A 22,105-nucleotide genomic window follows, 5' to 3' on the forward strand; every position below is an offset into this window, starting at 1 on the left:
ATTTCACAGGTTGCTGGTTAGTGTATTTCCCGTTTCACTCTCCCTCCCTTCATAAAGTTAAGATCATGAACATTATAAAGTTACGTACATACATACACTAGTGTACATTATAATGACTTAAATTAAACTAGCTAAATGTTTAACTTCATAATTTTTACTTTCATTAAACCTTTTACTGTACTATGATGCACTCTCGCTTTGCTTGCTCTCAGTGGAAGTTCAAATCAGGGGTTAGACTTGTTATAATTGGTTTGCTTAAAGAAGTTTCGCTTAACGAAGTGTTTTTTTTAGGAACGTAACCCCCTTCGTTAAGCGGGGGGTTGCCTGTTTATGTATATATATATATACAGTAAAGTCCCGGGTTACGTCGGTCTTGAGTTACGTCAAACTCGTAGTTACGTCAGTCCACTATAAGACAATTTAAGATTAAAAAAATAAAAAATTTATAAATCGTAAAGTGCGGGATTTATTGTTATTGTTGGTGGTTGCCCGCCACACCGCCCGCCTCATGCTTGAATACAATAACACCCTGCCTCATTTCCACCACACCATCGCCCCTGGCAAGAGTGTTATCCTACTTCTGCGTTTACTGACTCAAGTTCTTAGTATCTTGCTCAATGGCACCAAAAAGAAAACTTCTTAGTGACAGCAGTGATGCTAAGAAAAGGAAAACCATTACGCTACAAGAAAAAAAGAAGACATAATTAAAAGACATGAGAAGGGGAGGCAGCAGCTGTGTGTGAGGGAGGGAAGAAGAAAATGGGAAGCCCGTTACCATGACAACGGGGAGGTTGACGACCTTGAGGGCTCGCACACCCATCACAACAATAACAACTCCGGAGCCTTCGCCTGGGCCACACGACACTAACAGCTGACTTGCACCGTCTGCGCCTGTCTGCTGATCCCTATTGCCCTTTCCTATTGCATTTCCTGCCCTGCTGCCCACGCTTCTACTCCCACCGCACTGCACTACGCTCCCAGCTGTCCGCCCTGTGGGCATCACAACATTTGACCTGCCCACCCTCCTGGCGGCCTCAGGCGTCCACCCCTTTCGGCAACCTGCAGTCCTTCATGTTCGTGGCCCTAATCAACAACAAAAACAAGCTTGTGTTTCATATTCCTATATAGTTGTAAATAATATAACAATATAACCTTTAACTTACCAGAATGACCATAAACAATGATTGGTTGAAAACTCGATAATATGCCTTGAAATGTACAGAAACTCGAGTTACGTACAAAATCGACTTACGTCATGTTTCAGGAACGTAACTCTGACGTAAACCGAGACCTTACTGTATATATATATATATATATATATATATATATATATATATATATATATATATATATATATATATGTACATTAAGGTCCCGGGTTACGTCGGTCTCGAGTTACGTCAAACTCGCACTTACGTCAGTCCACTATAAGGCAATTTAAGATTTAAATAATTGAAAATTTATAGATCGTAAAGCGCGGGATTTATTGTTATTGTTTGCCATCAGGCGTCACTAGTGGTTATCCACCACACCACCTACCTCATGCTTGAATACAATAACACTCTACGTACCTCAGTTCCACCACACCGTCGCCCCTGGCAAGAGTGTTCCTACATCTGCGTTTGCTGACTATCTTAGTATCTTGCTCAATGGCACCAAAAAAAAAAACTCCTGAGTGATAGCAGTGATGCTAAGAAAAGGAAAACCATTACGCTACAAGAAAAAGTGGACATAATTAAAAGACATGAGAAGGGAGGCAGCAGCTGTGTGTAAGGGAGTGAAGAAGAAAATGGGAAGCCCGTTACCATGACAACGGGGAGGTTGATGACCTTGAGGGCTCACGCACCTATCACAACAATAACAACTCCGGAGCCTTCGCCTGGGCCACACGACACTGCAGCTCACTTGCACCGTCTGCGCTTGTCTGCTGATCCCTATTGCCCTTTCCTATTGCATTTCCTGCCCGCTGCCCACGCTTCTACTCCCACCGCACTGCACTACGCTCCCAGCTGTCCGCCCTGGGCGTCACAACATTCGACCTGCCCACCCTCCTGGCGGCCTCAGGCGTCCACCCCTCTGGCAACATGCAGTCCTTCGCGTTCGCGGCCCTAATCAACAACAAAAACAAGCTTGTGTTTCATATTCCTACATACTTGTAAATAATATAACAATATAACCTTTTACTTATATAATGCTTCTACTCCTACCGCACTCCACAAAGCTCCCAGCTGTCCGCCCTGGGCGTCACAACATTTGACCTGCCCACCCTCCTGTTGGCCTCAGGCCGCCCCTCTCGGCAACCTGCAGTCCTTCACGTTCACGGCCCTAATCAATATATTCCTACATAGTTGTAAATAATATACCAATATGACAATATAACCTTTTACTTACCTGAATAACCATAAAAAATTATTGGTTGAAAACTCGATAATATGCTTTGAAAGTACAAAAACTTGAGTTACGTACAAAATTGACTTACGTCATGTTTCAGGAACGTAACTCTGACGTAACTCGGGACCTTACTGTATATATATATATATGTGTGTGTGTGTGTGTGTGTGTGTGTGTGTACAGTAAATCCTAGCTATAATGAACCAATTGGGAGAAAGGCCTAATGTTATAACCGAAAGTTCGTTGTATCCAAGGGTTGGTAATCCATCTTGTATAACGACCTAAATTCACTATATCAGATAAGTCGTTTGGTCATGCGTCAGGCCAGTCAATGCCGCCAAGCCGAGGAGTGTTTTGTTTACCTTCCCAAATTCCACACATCCACAAGAATAAACCGTAATTACTGGACGAATGCTGGGTGTAGACTAAAGCAGCGAGCTGAGCGGGGCTGCGTGACGTGAGGCTGTGTGACGCTAACTGCTCCTCATGTAGAACCGAGTTCGCAACTTACAGAACCGAATTCGTTATATCAGAGGATTGTTCAGCCAGAATAATGCAGTCGCTATATCTGAAAACCGTTATACAGAGGTTCGGTATAGCGAAGATTTAGTGTATGTATATTTATAAAGATAGATTATTATTATTATTATTATTATTATTATTATTATTATTATTATTATTATTACTATTAATATTATTATTATTATTACTATTGATATCATTATTATTATTATTATTATTATTATTATTATCATTATTATTATTATTATTATTATTATTATTATTATTATTATTATTATTATTATTATCATCATCATTATTATTATTATTGTTATTATTATTATGGTGGTACCTTGCTATACATTCACTTTGGAATGAATGCAATTTATGTATGACCTGTTTGGATGCTAAAAAATTTGTTTGGTACGCAACCTTTTTTGGAATATGGCATGTTAGAACTTACGACATGGGAGGCGGTGGCGTAGTGGATAAGGTGGTGAGCATGGGATCGGGCAGACGTCCATGCGTAGGTTCGAATCCCACCACGTACAGCCTTAAAACACTTTGCCATTTGTCGAGTGGTTTAAAGTTACCGACATGCCACCATGATTCCTAGTTTCTAGCTGGTTACACCCAAGATGATCTTCGGGGGTGAAATGGGCCCTAATATGGGTATCACTATAAATAAAAATTGCCTGCACCACTAATGGGTGGAAGCTGAACACCGCTTCCCATACACTCTTCAAGTGTGTCTACAGGCACTATAGGCCTTGCCGTAAAAAAAAAAAAAAAAAAACACTACCCTTGTTTTAGTTTTTCCAGACTTACTTTAATCTTACCTATTCATATTACTAAAATAACTCTTATTTGGACAGCCATGTTATGTGAAGAATTTATGGCTAATAGCGGATCTCAACTCACCATTCATGGGCTCTTTGAACTGGGATCTGCCTTGCGACGTGAAGAAATAGCAGTTCTCTTTCGCAACAACCATTTTTCTACCATATATAAAAGAGAGGTATGTACATTCTATAAGTGATTTAATAATGTTGAATCACATTTCACCAACAGATTTTATTGATTGAATATCTTGCTCTTGGTATGGAAGTATGTTTTAGGAGAAATGTAAGTAATTTTTTTTGTATTTGTAACTTTTGTGTTTGTGCATACAGCAGTATAGCAGTATATTGCACTCTAATTATATTCTTGTGCCTGAAATTCCAGGACCAGCTTTATCAGCTCCTCACTGACCAAGGATTCCTGCATGAGAATATGGTGTGGGAAACTCTGAACGATGTAGATGCCACTTTCTCTGAGTTTGTCAATGGGAACTTTGAGACCATCCCACCTGCCCCTGAGCCATCTACATCATCCAGTGACCTTCAGAACATGACTCTTCAACAACAAATTAATTCTGAGTAAGTTTGCAGTAGATTTTGATGTTGATTCTTATTTATGTCAGGAAATGAAGATTTCAAAACTTCCTAAGGAATTTTGGAATATAAACTGTTATTTGATAAATACTGTAGAATTATGTATTATTCCAAAGTTTACTCTGAAAACAGATTTCCACTATTTACCAAGTTGGTTGGTTACTACTTTTAGATTCTCATTGGTATAGCCTTTAGATATAACATTTCAGTTTCAGCATTGTAGCTGTTCCTTTTTATATAATATCTGCCATTGTTCAGCTCTATGTTGGTGGATGTGGGATTGCTGGGCCAAAGCATGTTTAGGATGCAAATTCTTTAATGTACAAGTAGAAACTGATTTGATGCATTTTTATTGCTTCTTTCTTTCCCTTAATCTGACTTGCTATCTACAGCAGTACTTGAGATCATCTTTTTGTGTTGGGTTTCTTCTATTTCCTTTTTTTTTATTTATTTATTTATTTATTTATTTTTTTTTTTTGTTAATATTTGCAATGCTCTATTTCTCCAGCATTCTTGTTTAGCAGCTCAGGATCACTTGTGATCATTATACTTTCATGTTATATAGGCATTCTCTTCGTTTTAAGTTGATGTTTTTTCTCGGTGTGTATAACATGATTACAAAATTGCAAATTATTTGAAGGAACAAGAAAACTTCTTGACAGATATTTTGGTTTACATTATTGCTGTAGAATGTACCAATGATTTTTAGATTTGCTGAGGAAATTTGTGTATTGAATATACTCATATCCTCATTTCTCTTTGAAAGGGGCATGAAGTCATTTGAAAATAGTTAACTATATATCCTTATTCTTTCATGAATTTGAGATTGATAATATTTTGGCAAGCTTAAGTATTAATATTTATTTCTGGTTACACCAATATTTGATCGGCCACGAGTCAAAAAATCCCAACATGCCAGATATCACATCTAAGGTTCAACAGTTTGTCAGTACTGACATCTCTGTTAGTACTCAACCTAGATAGCTAATTTTTTTTTGCAAAATTATAGCTCTAAGTATGCTAATTATGATGTTGAGTTTTTTTTAACATGATAAATGTAATTCTGATGTAAATTGGTTAATAATAGAGTCAAGTTTTTTTTTTTGCAAAACTTTTATTGTGTTTTCTGGCATATTATGGATCAATAAAACTGACATCATGAATGAATGGTTACTAAATGATAGGTATCGCCTTAATATCAAAATCAAATATAAAACAGAGAAAAAGTAAGTAAAAAACATCCCTATATCCCTGTGTTACTCATGTCTTTATACATTTTAGAAGTAGGAACCAATAAAATTAATGAGATGCTGCATTTCAACTGGTGAGTTGAAGGGCTCTGCCTGTCTTTTTATCTGGTTTTGCAAGGCAGCTGAGACTGTGGCCAATCACAGAGTGTAATATTATTGCAGCCATGATTATAATTAGTTGGCCAGCTGTTAGCTGAACACTTGTATAAGAAAAAGTATGCATTCCTTTATGTTTGCACAATACAGGATGATGGGACTCTCTGACCCCCAGCAGTGACCTGGAAATGATTCATCCAATATGTTTGGATGGAAATAGTATATTTTTTTTTTTAGGAGTTTAGACCATATTTATAGTGCTGGAGTGCCATGATATCCATGGACATCACAGGATAGAGGAAAGATTAAAAAAGTGTTGTACATCTTGAAGGTTTTTGTGGGGTCTGGTGTGTTGGGATCTTTTGACTCATGACCAGTCATTTATACCAAACATAAAGTTACAGGAAAAGACAAAGCTATTACTTTATTCTCCAGTGATCAGACATTAGATTCTGATTTGTTAAACATAAATTAAATTGTTTTTTTATGATCACTGACATGTTATAAACTTTTGAGATGACTTGATATTACTGCCACTAGCTTCCATCACACTGCAATGATATTTCTTCTCAGTCAACAATTGGCAGCAATGCTCCAGCGGGAAGTAGATGAGCAACAGCGCCAACAACAAAACTTTGAGCGTCTTAAGGATTCCCTTGGCCTACATAATTTGTCAGAGTGAGTGCTGCTCTTTGAGATCTCTGCATACAACACTTGAAGTTATATGTGATGATTGCATTTCTATAGTTGTGTCTCTGTATCCTCTTCTATCATGCAACTTGTTCCTCTCAGCTGTATTATTACTGTTGTGTTTTTTGTGTGCAGTCTTTCGGCATGCTGCTAGTTTACCCAAAGCCTGTAGTTTTGCAATTTGAATTGTAAGTTGATTTGTGAGAGCCATTGTTGAATAGCATAGATGTGGTAAGCTGGCAGCTATTTTGTTGTTACTGATGTGCAATACTGCTAAAAGTTATGTCAAACTTGCTGTGTTTATGATCATCATAAGGTAATCGATTTCTTAAGTTTTGTTTTGAATGAGGGCTAATACATTGTTTCATATATACGTTTCATATACTCATAGATATTACCTTCCACCAGACACTTCAACAACAATGTAATATCTTCCTCATTTTTCTATCTACATAACTATTTATCTCTATGTATGTACTGTCTGTTTATCTCCATCTATCACCTCTTCTCTGTTAGCTGCTCATTTTCATTTAGATGGAAAGTTAGGAGTCATGTGCTGCAGACATGTGCCATTTGCTAACCTAGATTCAAACTGTTGTTTACAAAATGTATTAGGTATTGCACATATAGGCACTATTTGTGGAATACATTTTGTTTTTTTCCTCATTGATGGTATAGAATTCTCATGAAGCTACCATTTAAATCTTGAAAACACTTTAAAGGTCACAATAATTATCATTTAATCCTTTTATAACTGCAGACTCATTTTTATTGACAATGACAAGTACTTATGTGGAAATTGCCATGGTATCCATATGCATGATATCCATGCATTATTGATATATGTTGTAACTTGTATGTATTTAAATTATATAGTTGTATAAAGGGTAATTATGGTTAATATAGTACAAACTAAGTATTTAATTACTACGGAAAATAAACTGGAAAATACAAGAGCGATCCATCTAGAAGTGGCTGAAGACCTTAGTTCAGATTACTTCCTGCAATCGTTTAAGATATTTGCAGCAAGGCATTCTTGTCCCTTTCTTATCATAAGTGATTATGCCACTAACTTCATAGGAATATCTCCCTTTATTCAAGATAATGCAAATGACCCAAAGGTACAACAAGCATTAACCAATAGCCAATATTATTATAAATTCATCATCCTAGGGGCACCTCGGCAGAATGGATTCACAGAAAGAATGATACAGCTATAATAGAATCAACCTAACCTGATACTTGGGACTTTTATTTTATCTTTCTGCACTGTTGCCACCTCAAACCTGGAGTGACCTGACCCAAGCATGGGCAGCAGGTAGCGATCTTGGGTTTCATGTGTCAATGACAGTGAGGTAGCAGCACTGTACTGCCTATACGCTTTGCCAACTAACTGTCTCCAGGATTACAAGTTTCAAGTTTGCAATTCACTGAGTTTATGATAGGGTCCCCAAAAACTGGATTTTTATTGAAAACTGAAATTGTGATATAACCTGAACTTATAGGGTTGCATATGCCAAGAGAATGTGGTGATTTATGCTATACTTAATGGGGTGGAGGGGGTTGTGCTGTCAGTGTGTACTAATGTGTCTATAGTATGTTATCCCCTCCCATCCTTATCCTGCTTCTCCCCCTCTTTGCTTGGGACAGTCAATCAGCTGTTGCACTGTGGAGCATACAAAAATGGCCACCCACAGGAGACTGGCTACTCTCTTCATAGCAGAAGAGCTGAAGAGCTCACTAACGATCCTGTACTAGATGCTGTGGACCAGGTGTAGGCAAACTATAGCCTGCGGGCAACATGCTGCCCACCAAAGGAATTCATGTGGCTCGACACATAGTAGTGAATTTGAAAGAGAAAGTTAACAAATATTGCCAAATAATATTGTGAGCATTTTATTTTCTTCCTTCAAGTGTGTGTATGCATAGTAGAGTGGCTTTTATTTTATCTTTTAGATATTAATTACTTTGGGTTAATATACTATGCAGTCCTATAAGATTGGGAGTTTTTTAATACAGGCAACTGCCACTTAATGAAGGGGTTACTTTCCTAAAAAACCCTTTGTTAAGCGAAATTTCGTTAAGCGAATCGATAATAACAAGCTTAACCCCTGACTTGAACATTTCCATTGAGAGTAAACAAAGCAAGAGTGCATCATAGTACAGTGAAAGGTTTAATAAAAGTAAAAATTATGAAGTTAAACATTTAGGCAGTTTAATTTAAGTCATTATAATGTACACTAATGTATGTATATATGTAACTTTATAATGTTGATGATCTTAAATTTATGAAGGGAGGGAGAGTGAAACAGGAAAGACACTGACTGGCAACCTGTAGAATGTAAACAAAGGGCGCATCATTGTATCACATACAAAACTTATGTACCACATTTCCACAAGGCTTTCCATTTTATCCATTGTAGAGTCATGAGTTCAGGTGGTTCTTTTAGCTTGCAAGGAAGATATGGTATCACCAGCCTTCTTAATAGAGTCTGCTTACTTGAAAATAGTAGAGACAGTAAATGGAGTCAAGATGGTGGCGAGCAATGCTATTAGTTTTCTTGCCTCGTGTCTGTGAATAATATCCAGCTTCACTTCGAGAGTAAGAGACTTCCTGGTTTTCTTAGCAACGCTAGGCGACATTGCAGGGCGTTTTGGTGTAAGTTGAGCGAGGGAAGACGCGCTGCTGCTGGCGCTGTTATTGTTTTGAACAGGGGGAGTGAGTGGTGCGTGTGTTGTCCACGAGAGGCGTTGGTGTATTCAAAAGCATGTCGGCTTGCGTGATACGGCGGGCTTTCAAACTTGGAAAAAATTACCTGGATAAAACTTGTTAAATCGAGTTTGGTGTTTGTTAAATGAGCAGATGGTAGTAAAATGAAACTTTCGTTGTAGTGAAATTTTGTTGTGTGAACTTTTGTTAAGCAGGGGTTGCCTGTATGTCCCTTGAACTGAAAAAATTTGTCTACCCCTGCTATAGATGATATTCATTGAAGAAATGAAGATTTAAGTAGGCAAGATGAAGAGAAAGGAGAAGAGAGGCCATAGAATCTAGTGACAACTTCATTTATCAACATTGTTTTCCCCCCCTTTAACCCTGTGGGAGGTATGCATATCACTTCTGACAGTGTGATATTTGTTTATGCTTAAAACAGGAAAAAATTGAAAAAACAGGTCAAATAAGGGTAAAAATTATGAGAATTATGAACCATTTCTGGTGTGATAATGTCAGTTTTCAATTTTCCCCTACAAGAATAATGGTTTAAAGTTTGCGACCTGCAATGTCAATCTATTTATTGCAAACTTGGATACTGTACTCTATGTATATTGGATGATATGCAGCATTGTTCTTCCATTTCTAAATTGAAAACCATTCACTAGGCCATGCAGTCATATATGAAATATTATAATTACATGAAACAATGAACGAGAGAAAGAGTGTGATGTGTATGTCAAGTGTAAACATTACATTAATGTATGACAAGTGTATCCAACGTCCTAAGTTCCAAGTTGGTCTGGTTCCACTATAGTCAAATTGTCTAAAGAAAATGCTATATTGATCTAAATTAAATCTTAATAAGAAAAGAGAGTTGTGGAAATTAAGACCAGAATCAATAATCAACCTCCAGAATACTTAAATAACACTCGTGTAAATCTAGTAACCATAACACCATCTTATCTCTTGTATTGGAAGTGAATAGAACCATTCTTTTCCATTGAGATGGAGGATCATATCCTAGACCCCACTATAGACAACAGGTTCTGGTATTTGAGATAAATTTATAGTCAATAAAATAAGTTGTTAGAGAGGTGGGAGAAATGTCTGTCCAAAGAATATCTGATTAGTCTTTGAGAAATTCTGTTGTGCTCAACCAGCTGAAAATGTAGTTTTCCTTAAGGAAGGTGAAGTTATCTTATTGAAAATGGGGCAGAATCTCATCCACAGGGCTAGAATATTATAAATTGTATCCTGATGGAAACAGTAGCATTATAATGGCTGAGATCATGGTCAATGGATAAAAGACTTAGAACTATCAAAAATTTTCTCTGCTGGAGTGGTCTCATGAGCCTATCCCGAACAATCCTGTTGAGGTCAGCAGACCCAAAGTGTTGCCACATGTCCAGGAGAGTATTAACCCTGAGGTGCAGACTAGGCAACCGTGAATAGTGCCTCGAAGGTCTCAGGATAGATGGAGGAATTTAATCTCAGATACTCATATTACCTGAATATAGATTCAGGTAATGCCTGGCTCCAGGATGTGGAAATTTCCATGGTGTCACACATAATATCCATGTATTGTTGGCCTATGTTGTGACTTGTATATAAATTGTAATGTTATACTAAAGGGTGATTACAGTATAAAATAAGTGTTAGTAATTACTATAGATAAATTGGCAAAAGGCACAAGACTTAAGTTTCTGATGATGGTGAATTGTGAACCAAGTTCTCTGCTCAAATCCCATTGTTGGGAGCAGTCGCACAGAATCCTTGAAAACAGCAAAGGGGCTGTCTTTGCTATGTAACATGATAAGTTGTTGGCCAGGAACCCAGTGACTTGGGGTTCATCAAGTTGACACTACTTGTCAACCACATGCACTAAAGCTAAATTATCTGTAACTTAAAATTATATTTATTGATGCTTTCTATGTTTTGTTAGCTGGGGGACAGTTGGGTGAGTAAGAAGATAAAAGTTCCCATAGTATATTCTATTTAAATTTTCAGGACTGGGTGAAGTATAGCCAAAACATTGCTGAGGAAGCTTATTGTTATAGAAATTTATAGGTTATTATCACCATACCATACTTGCACTCATGGATCACTCCTTCTATTAACAATAGTGATATTTAGTTGATATAAGATTCAGCCATAATGAAGAGCATGGAAAGAAGGGAGGGTGAAACTCATTTATCTCTCATAGCTGTTGATCATCCCTGGTTGAATTGTATTGCTTCATTATGGTAACATTAGTGTGTGTGTGTGTGTGTGTGTGTGTGTGTGTGTGTGTGTGTGTGTGTGTGTATGCACATATGTACTGGTCATGCTTCATTTTTATAACCTTGCAGTGAAGAGATGGCAAAAATGTACTGGTCATGCTTAATTTTTATAACCTTGCAGTGAAGAGATGGCAAAGAAGCTACAAGAAGAAGAAAACAGGTTAGCAGCCGAGGATGAAGCTGAAGTTCAACCGTCCCGCCAGGCCACCACAGTCCCTCCATCTGTGCCCACACCCATCCCCCAGCACAACCCTCAGCCACAAGAGGACAAGAAAAAGAAGGAGGTAAGAAATTTTTTGTTTTGGAATTGTTTTCTTTTGTACTCACATAGATAGCAAAAATGTATTATTTAAACCAATTCAAAGTACCCATCACAATCATTAAATATTGTATAGATTTTCTTGAACTTGGGATTAAGAGTGGTAAGAATGGAAGTTAAGTTAAGTCTTTCAAAAGAATGGGAGTGTAAAGTAAAGGAATACTTGTGTGAAAAAGCTGTTGACAGCAGTGGAGTGCTTGAACAAGGAAAAATTGTGTTTGGGTGAGGGCATATGCCGTTCTCTATCTTTGGGAGGAAATTTCACAGCTAGAAAGATAGATTTCTTTCACAGGCAGATATACCAAGCAGGTTGTCAGGTCTTGTCACATTTTGGGGGGGGTTCCTGGTCCCTTAGCATTTCTCTGTTAGGTAATGTTTTATGATATGTAAGAGATATGGTAACAGTATTTTTCTTGTTGGGCTGCAGTGTGTGCACTCTGGCTGATCCAATAAAAGAAAATAGTGATACATTTGATGAGAAAAGATTTATTTCCCACATGCACTAATCATGTCTGGATTTGGAAAAATCTCTTCATATAGCATCATGAACTGGGGTCACACTATGTGCAACACCAGTGGACACAAAGTTTTCAAGGTTGCCACCCTAGGTCCAATAATTACTGTCTGGGGACAACATCATTTCCTTTGCTTTGCATTAATTAGACTCAAAGCAAACCAAATTTTTACACAATTACAAACAAGGCTATACATATTTGCAAAGAGTAAACAAACACATACAACAAAACAAAAGCTCCAGGACAGATAAATTGCACAGAAGAGGCAAGTTCTCCCTTCCAGCACAACACCAAGAAACAATATTCCCAAGATGCTTAGTTCTGCCTCTCTGCACACAAACTCCATACAACATAACCACCATAACCTTGTACACACCAAACTTGGACATAATATTTAAATACCACCCTGACACAATATACAATGATATAATATATCTTAAAGCTCTTATGTTAAGTTGCATAGACTGGGGTGAACTGGTCCCCCCTGCTAGCTGGTGTGAATTGGGCCACTCCTCAAAAATGTATGAAAAAAGTGAATACAGTAATACTCCGCATAACGAACAGGATAGGGGGTGTCAAAGCTGTTTGTAGAGCGGAAATTTGTTAAGCGGACATAATTTTCCCATAGGAAATAATGGAAATAGGGGGGGTGCGTTCTGGGCTGGTCCCCAACATACCACATGGGTAAAAAAAAAAAAAAAAAAAAATATATATATATATATATATATATATATATATATATATATATATATATATATATATATATATATATATATATTTCTATTAGCTTTTTACAAGCCTTGCCCCCAAGAAAGGATTGTTTTATAATACATAAAGTGAAATCTTACATGTACATGAAATACCAAAAAATAAAGCAGAGATAATGAGATCAGCCACAGACGGCGGAGACTCCGGTGACTTGGCCGCTTCTTCTTCTCGTGACCTTTTTAGCTTGGCGTGTTGTCCTTCACCACGAAATTGAATTTGTTTCCACTCCTCTATTGCCTGCTATAATGGATATCATATTTTATTAGTACAGGTAACCCCCGCTTAACGAAGAGGTTACGTTCCTAAAAAACACTTCGTTAAGTGAAACTTTGTTAAGCGAACCAATTATATTAAGTTTAACCCCTGATTTGAACTTCCATTGAGAGGAAGCAAAGTGAGAGTGCATCATAGTACAGTAAAAGGTTTAATGAAAGTAAAAATTATGAAGTTAAATATTTAGGTAGTTTAATTTAAGTCATTATAATGTACACTAATGTATATATGTACGTAACTTTATAATGTTGATGATCTTAACTTTATGAAGGGAGGGAGAGTGAAACGAGAAATACACTAACCGGCAACCTGTGGAATATAAACAAAGTGCGCATCACAAGGCTTTCCATTTTATCCATTGTAGAGTCACGAGTTCAGGTGGTTCTTTTAGCTTTCAAGGAAGATGCAGTCTCACCATCCTTCTTAATAGAGTCTGCTGACTTGAAAATAGTAGACAGTAGATGGAGTCAAGATGGTGGCAAGCAATGTTATTAGTTTTCTGGCCTCTCTCTTGTCTGTGAATAATACCCAGCTTCACTTCGAGAGTAAGACACTTTCTGGTATTCTTAGGAACGTTAGGCCACATTGCAGGGCATTTTGGTGGTAAGTTGAACTAGAGAAGATGAGCTGCTGGTGACGCTGTCATATTTTGACTGGAGAGTGAGTGGTGCGCGTGATCTTGATCTTGATGCTACAGGTGACGCAGAATTTCTTCTGAGTCAGGCCTTTGTATCGGCAGCGCCTGTGTTGTCCACGAGAGGCTTGATCTTGATCTTTATTCGACAGGTGTCTCAGGATTTCTCCTGAGGCAGGCCTTAAGGCGGTGTCACACTAGCACTTTTTCCGTCGACTAATGCGATTTCCGTCGATTTTTCACCGTTCCGCATGAACTTATCGCATGAATTTGTCAGACGATAGGGATCGTTTCCGTCGGCAAATTTTCCGCCTTTGTTTACATACCAAGACCGAGACCACAAGACTTGCCGCGTCTCCTCAACCTGCAGCTACGTGCATTGGTTCTACCACTACACTTTGGTAGTTTAGAATGGAGGGAAAACAGCATCCAAGGTGGACACGTCTTTCAGAGGAGTTCCTTGTGGAGAACATAAGGAGCCATAAGTGTCTGTGGGACCACACGGACAACTCGTACCTGAAGAAAACCCTGAAAAGAGCGGCATACAATACTATCACGTGTGCCCTCCGAGACAGCTTCCCAGAACTTAGCAACATTACAGCAGGTAATGAGAACAATCAATTTCCTCTTTCCTTGTAGGCTGATTAACCATAGATAGAAAACAACCACCAACAAACTAACCATAAAATATAACTACGAAAGAAATTCCAACTTAACCTCAACCTAACCACCTTCCTCCACCTTGTCAGGGTTTAAAAGATTGCTAATGGCACACCTTGGTGATAAGCTGTATGAATACTGCCATGTACGCCATGGACAATTCACACAGAATTCTAATTACACATCTTGTAATTGTAGTGATCCCCTACACTGTGGCATGTTGGCAATTTTTTCTGGGCCAAATATCCTTTTTCATTTTTAGATAGTATTTTCCCCAGAAACTACAGAGTACTTGTTATAAAATTTGAAAGTCAACCTAACCTAATCGATGTAGCCTAACTAAGATGGGACACAGGAGGCGTCCATTGCATCCCCCAGCAGCTCCTCAACTCCTTCACCTTTATACTCTTACACCTCATCGCCATCTCCCTGTACTACTTCATTACCTTCACTGTTGTGTGAAGGTAATACAGCTGAAGTAGAGGCACCTTCACCAGGCAGTGCATTGCTGTCAACAGGAATGACACCTGTTCACTCTTCTGGCACTACCCCATCAAGCAAATGCAAGAGGAGGAGACATGACGTAAGCCACATTGAGGAAGAGTGCAGAGAAGCCCTACAAAACCTAAATGAGGCAAATAAAGAAAAAGATGATTTCAGTTTCAGTTTTGGCAGGATGGTGATGCACTGGATGCGTGACCTGCCCTCTGCTGAAAGGATGTCAGCAGCCTTTCAGCTATTGGGAGTGATGAAAAATTATAATTCAAGGCAAAATATATAAAGTTGTCTCAAATCAAGCATGTTTTATTTCATCACAGAAGCACAATTTTTCAAAACAGTAAAAATTAAAATATGATGCCTCTCTCAGGAAATACAGTTAATATTTATGTCTGTTATTTTAATGCAAAAAAAAGTTTGTTGTTACTAATAATGATATTTAAAAGGTAGCAGAGAAAGTATGAAGGCATGTAAACTTATACAAGGGTAACACTCCGTTATTCATGATCAATACCAGAAAAGAAAAAGGAAAAAAATAGCAAACTGTAATTCATCTTATTAATGGAAATAACATTCATCCCAACTGTTATAGTTATAACCATAGCAAGTAAACTTCATCCATTTTAAATTAATCCCCATATCACAAATAAACATAGTCCACATTATAAAACTTACTACAATATAATATTAATCCAACCTATACAACTTAGTACAAAAACACTTTATCCAGACTATAGAACATGCAGCAAAAAAACTTAATCCTGACCAATATTACATATATAAGAATATATACAATTGAAACATTTATTCATAGCAGAATTAGTGCATGAGCATTCTCTCTGCTTGCCAAGGGACACTTCCTTCATTATTGAAGTATTCTTCAAATGTTTCCCGCACCACCTTAGCATCATTACTGTGACCTCGGCCAATGGGTGGTAGTCTCTGACATGCTTCCTGGAGGACGTCTTCCACTTCTTCATGCCTATGCTCTCCATGTGTGTTGTGTGATGCTGCATGCTTTTTTCCAGAATTTACCCGTAGATAATTGTGGAGTACTACAATGGCAAGAACTATATATATAACATTCTCAGGAGATGTGTTGATAGGTTTTTTGTAAATCTGAAATCTACCAGCCATTATTCCAAAAGCATTTTCAGATGTACGCCTTGCACGTGACAGACGATAGTTGAAAACTAGCTTTTCATTGGGTAGGTCTTTCCCAGGATATGGCTTCATGAGGTACGTTTTGAGAGGAAAGGCATCATCATCAACTATTACAAAAGGATGCTGCCTCCTGGTGAATGGAATAGAGGTAGAAGATGGAATATTTATTTTTTTTCCCTCAATAGCATCTCTGAGGCCACATCTCTCCCACACTCCAGCATCACTAGCTCGACCACTAGCACCTACGTCAACATACATGAATTTGTAGTCTGCATCTACAAGTGCCATCATGATGAGACTAAAATGGCCCTTGTAGTCATAATATTCAGACCCAGAACATGGTGGAGTTGATAATTGTGGAGTACTACAATGGCAAGAACTATATATATAACATTCTCAGGAGATGTGTTGATAGGTTTTTTGTAAATCTGAAATCTACCAGCCATTATTCCAAAAGCATTTTCAGATGTACGCCTTGCACGTGACAGACGATAGTTGAAAACTAGCTTTTCATTGGGTAGGTCTTTCCCAGGATATGGCTTCATGAGGTACGTTTTGAGAGGAAAGGCATCATCATCAACTATTACAAAAGGACGCTGCCTCCTGGTGAATGGAATAGAGGTAGAAGATGGAATATTTATTTTTTTTCCCTCAATAGCATCTCTGAGGCCACATCTCTCCCACACTCCAGCATCACTAGCTCGACCACTAGCACCTACGTCAACATACATGAATTTGTAGTCTGCATCTACAAGTGCCATCATGATGAGACTAAAATGGCCCTTGTAGTCATAATATTCAGACCCAGAACATGGTGGCTTAGAAATTAGTACCCTCTTGCCATCTAGAGCCCCAATGCACATAGGAAAATTCCACCTTGCATAGTACTGGCTTGCAACATGCTGCCACTCACTTTGGTTTCTTGGTAGGTAAAGGTACTGTGGCTGCAGAACTTGGTAGATGGCTCTACATACTGAAGGTATTATTGAAGAGATGAGGTTGTGGCTGATGCGAAACTGGTAGCCGAGTGAAACTTGAGATTCCCCTGAAATTATGAATGGCGTAAGTCATGGTGTATGGTAAATATTTACTTGCATACAATATTCTAAAGTCAACTGGAGTGATTCAGATCTAGCTTTGATAAACACTTATCTAGTTTCCATTTACTCTTCTGTATTGTTGTATAACATTATCAAGGTCAAACAATATTTGTAATACCAATATAACTGAACCATGAAAGCTTGAAGTAAAAAGTTTTACCTGTCTCAATGGCAAGAACTAATCAAGCTGAACCATTAGAAACCCTGACATATATACTACGAATTTATAATAACAGCACCACAGATTTCTTAAAATTTGTTTTTACTATGTTAGGTTAGGTTATTTTTCTACAAGTTAGGTGAGATTAGGAAAAATAGTAAGTGGTTCTGAAAGTGAGTGGGTGCACTTGCAAAATATATATCAGTAAATTTACAGTAGTTAACTTTTTTCCTGGCATTTCTTAGGCTAACTTAACATCAGTCAGTTACAAAAATATGCACTCTTAAAGGGTGACGGTCCCGCATGGCTCAGTTGCTAGGAGCAGGCCAAAGCTGTCAGTTATGCATTTTCTGCTGCAGTGTTACCATGCTGCTCCCCTACATACTGTCAGCGAGCTATGTCACACACTGATACACTCTCGAACTCTCAACCACACTATTGTGTGTATGTGTGGGATAATTTTAATGTCGGGAGACAAGCATCGTGTGTGTGCGTAACCACAGCTGAAAGTGCTTACCTGGCAACTTGGGCCCGTGCCTAGCAGCTGAGTCAGGTGGGACCGTCATTCTTCAGGTGTGCCCAAAAATATACCTCTACTTATCATTGAGACTAACCTGTGGCTAAGTAACGAAGTGTCAGTGTCAAACGCTCTCCTGCAGTGACAGCTTTCCTCATCTTCGTGTCACTTTTGGCGATGAGAGGTGTTACTAACTCAAGAAGTCTGTGGTACTGGTCCTTGTCCAGCCTGGTCCAGTTCTCGTCTCGTGATCCTCTAAACTCAGCTCTTTCAACAGCCTGTGGTACACACTTTCACTTTCCCGACGAGCTAACCATGAACGCATCCATGCACGCTTTTTGGCTTGTTTAGCTCGTCTAAGTTTCGTAATACACAGTATTACTTTCAGAGCAGCATATCTTTGCCGCGACGTGACCTCCATGTTTGTTTACATTATCGTCTGTGTTGGCAGGAAGTGACGACGGAAAGTGACGACGAAACACAGTTTGTGTGTGACAGGCCGCACCCAAAATATTGTCGATTTTCTGAAAAACAACGGAAAAAGTCGACGGAAAAAGTGCTAGTGTGACACCGCCTTTAGTACCAGCAGCTTTTGGTGTATTCAAAAGCCTGTCAGCTTGCATGATACGGTGGGGCTTTCAAATTTGGAAAAAATTGCCTGGATCTTCGTTAAAGCGAGTTTGGTGTTCGTTAAACGAGCAGATGGTAGTAAAACGAAACCTTCATTGTAGCGAAATTTCGTTGTGTGAACCTTCGTTAAATGGGTGTTGCCTGTATTCATATACGCTCATGCCATGAGGATAACCTGGACTCCGTGGCAGTGAGTGATAGTGAATTACTAATGAAATACTGCAGTATTTCATTAGTAATTCACTTGTTACCTTCATCAGAAAAAGTGCAGTATCAAAATAGATATCTTCGTATACTGTACCTTCATTGAACAAAGTGTAGTATCAAAGTAAATGATAATTGTAGGATTACATTGTATGTTTGTTGAGTGTGAGTGTTTCTATGTCATTTCTGGGGTGTTGGAGGCTTGTCAGACACCCCTATCAAATTGACCTTCCAGTGTTAAGACACAGGGTGATTTTGGGGCATTTTTCAGGAAAAAAAAAGTGCGTCTTATGAGACGGGAAATACGATACCTTGAAAGCCCACTTCAGTATCTACACAACCTTAAAAAAGTTTTTGGTCCTGACCTAAAACTTATGGTTCTTAGGGCGTCCCAAGAAAAAGCGTGTTTTTCAAAGTTGCAAAATTCTTGTATCAGAAAAAAAAAACCTTTTATTCTATTTCTCCTAAAAGTACACTAAGTTTTGTTGAATTTTTATAAAAATTGCAGGTCATATAGATAATTCTTTGTTCTTTTGCATGCTTTAAGCCCTTCAATACGGTGACGCCTATGTAGGCGTCATGAAGCCCCAGTAGCATATACGGTGACGCCTACGTAGGTGTCATATTTCTTTTCTGAGCTCTCTTGAGTTCAGTTGTCCCTTATAGTGTGTTGGATACCAACTACACGCGCCGTATGCTGTCTTTGAAATCCTAGTGCTCCTCCCACCATCCTTGTCTCCACCAATCACTAATGATAAGCTACATGTGTCCCGCCTTGTGTCTAAAATTACCCAATGGCATAGACTGTTCTTATCTCTCTCTCTCTCTCTCTCTCTCTCTCTCTCTCTCTCTCTCTCTCTCTCTCTCTCTCTCTCTCTCTCTCTCTCTCTCTCTCTCTCTCTCTCTCTCTCTCCTCATCTCCCTTCCCTCCATCCCCTCTCCTCTCGAAAGATAAGTTACATGCGTCCCGCCTTGTAACATTCGTGAACACACACACACACACACACACACACACACACACACACACACACACACACACACACACACACACACACACACACACACACACACACACACACACACACACACACACACACACACACACACACACACACACACACACACACACACACACACAAAACAACAAATTCTCTCTCTCTCTCTCTCTCTCTCTCTCTCTCTCTCTCTCTCTCTCTCTCTCTCTCTCTCTCTCTCTCTCTCTCTCTCTCTCTCTCTCTCTCTCTCTCCCTCCCTCCCTCCCTCCCTCCCTCCCTCCTCCCTCCTCCCCCTCCCTCTCCTCCTCCCCCTCTCCCTTTCCTCCATCCCCTCTCCTCTCGAAGATAAGTTACATGCGTCCCGCCTTGTAACATTCGTGGCACACACACACACACACACACACACACACACACACACACACACACACACACACACACACACACACACACACACACACACACATACAAAACAACAAATCTCTCTCTCTCTCTCTCTCTCTCTCTCTCTCTCTCTCTCTCTCTCTCTCTCTCTCTCTCTCTCTCTCTCTCTCTCTCTCTCTCTCCCCATCTTCCTCTCGAAAGATAAGCTACATGCGTCCGCTTGTGTCTAAAATATTAGCAAATGTCACTCTCTCTCTCTCTCTCTCTCTCTCTCTCTCTCTCTCTCTCTCTCTCTCTCTCTCTCTCTCTCTCTCTCTCTCTCTCTCTCTCTCCAAAGAGAAAAGCGTCCACTTTCCTCTTCGAAGGCGATATAGTGACTAAAAAATAGCAGCATAATACACAAAGACGACAAGTATGACAAGCTTGCACGAGTTTCCCGCGCTCGGGCGCGCGGCACAACCACCCGTATATCATACAGGCGGGCTTTTTTAACATCCGGCGCGAAGGGGTTAATCAGAAATTAAAAATTCCTTTTGGTTTTAGTGCTATAGGCACTTCAGTTAGTGGCCCGATTCACCCCGGTGTATTTCGTATACCGGGGTGTATCGGGCCACCACACTTTCATATCTTTTTTTCTAAATTAAAGCTTCTCAATGTTTTTGTTTTAGTTATAACCATCATTAAACATCCTCCTCACACCACTGATGTACTGCAACCTTGTTTGTTTGCTATTTTAAGCCTTTTAAGACCAGGTGGGATGCCACTATTGCCAAATGGCAAGCAGCAAACTATGCTCGGAAAATTACCAAAGGGGAATTCGTAGATTTGGTGGGCAAGGTTTGGGATGAATGTTTCAGTCTCCCAAATATAAAAATGGCCTTTAAAAAGACTGGTTTGTATCCACCTGACCGCAGTGTTTATCCAGTGAAAACATTCAACCCAGATCTGTATAAATTATGCAAAAGTGTCCAAACATCTTCAGAGTCGGTTCACAAACCAGCGACTCCAAAGAAGGTCAATCCTCCCAGAGAGATGATTTCCCCTTCAACCTCTTTCGAGCTGATAATGACAGATGTTTTCAGAAAGCCCTACCCAACCACTAGTGGTACTGTACTGTACAACACAGACAATGGCAAGAAGAAAAATAGATGTCCATAGTTGCGTCATAACGAACGATGAGTTCTTAGAAGCAGTCGAGGAGAAAGAAAAGATGATCCTTGAAAAGAAGAATAAAGCAGAAGAAAAACAAAGAAACAGAACCACAAGAAAAAGGAAAGAAGTTTCATCTGGGGAAGAAGATGTTGACGACTTTCTGGAAGAGTTTGAAGAAGAGACTGTAGAAAAGAAAAGGAAGGCACCAGAAGAAAGGACATCAAGGAAGAGATTTCGCAACAGCACTCCACTGAAGGAGCCCAGTTCAGCAGAGGAGGAAGATGCTAAGCTAATGAACAGCAGTCATTCTTCAATCAGCAGTATAGAGGACATGGACGAAGATGAAGAAATTGAAGGTGTTGCAATGTTTAATGCTCGGAAATACAGTAGAATACAGAAAAAGAGAGAAATAGAAGAAAATGGCTACTATGGGGTGGATTATGGAAAAGCATATATTGGGCGTGTGATTATGTATGGCAAAGAGTTCTTGAAAATGAAAGTTTTGGAAAGAAAACCAAATGACATGTATGACAGGCTGAAAAGGGATGATGTTGATAACTCTGTTGATGTGAAATATGTGTTTTGTGAACTCATAAAGCTTGTGGGCACAACACCTTATCAGATTCAAGGTGTGGATATGGCCTATAAGAACTATAAAAAATCTAAAAACATATTCTAGAGAGAGAGAGAGAGAGAGAGAGAGAGAGAGAGAGAGAGAGAGAGAGAGAGAGAGAGAGAGAGAGAGAGAGAGAGAGAGAGAGACAGAGTTTACTTATAAATTT

General features: G+C 39.0%; 1 protein-coding gene across 3 annotated transcripts in view; it reads left to right on the plus strand.

Moving 5' to 3' along the window:
• LOC123520621 (ubiquitin carboxyl-terminal hydrolase MINDY-1-like) overlaps positions 1 to 22,105 on the plus strand; it is a 58,437-nt gene that overhangs the window by 22,847 nt on the left and 13,485 nt on the right. For 2 of the 3 annotated variants that reach the window (XM_045283067.1, XM_045283068.1), the window contains exons 5-8: positions 3,768 to 3,910; positions 4,117 to 4,310; positions 6,245 to 6,349; positions 11,475 to 11,637. In XM_045283067.1, the coding sequence (XP_045139002.1) occupies positions 3,768 to 3,910; positions 4,117 to 4,310; positions 6,245 to 6,349; positions 11,475 to 11,637 (605 nt within the window). The remainder of the gene's footprint in view (positions 1 to 3,767; positions 3,911 to 4,116; positions 4,311 to 6,244; positions 6,350 to 11,474; positions 11,638 to 22,105) is intronic. The other variant, XM_045283069.1, reaches the window with a different exon arrangement.

This window comes from Portunus trituberculatus, chromosome 47 (assembly GCF_017591435.1).
Source record: "Portunus trituberculatus isolate SZX2019 chromosome 47, ASM1759143v1, whole genome shotgun sequence".
Taxonomy (NCBI): domain Eukaryota; kingdom Metazoa; phylum Arthropoda; class Malacostraca; order Decapoda; family Portunidae; genus Portunus; species Portunus trituberculatus.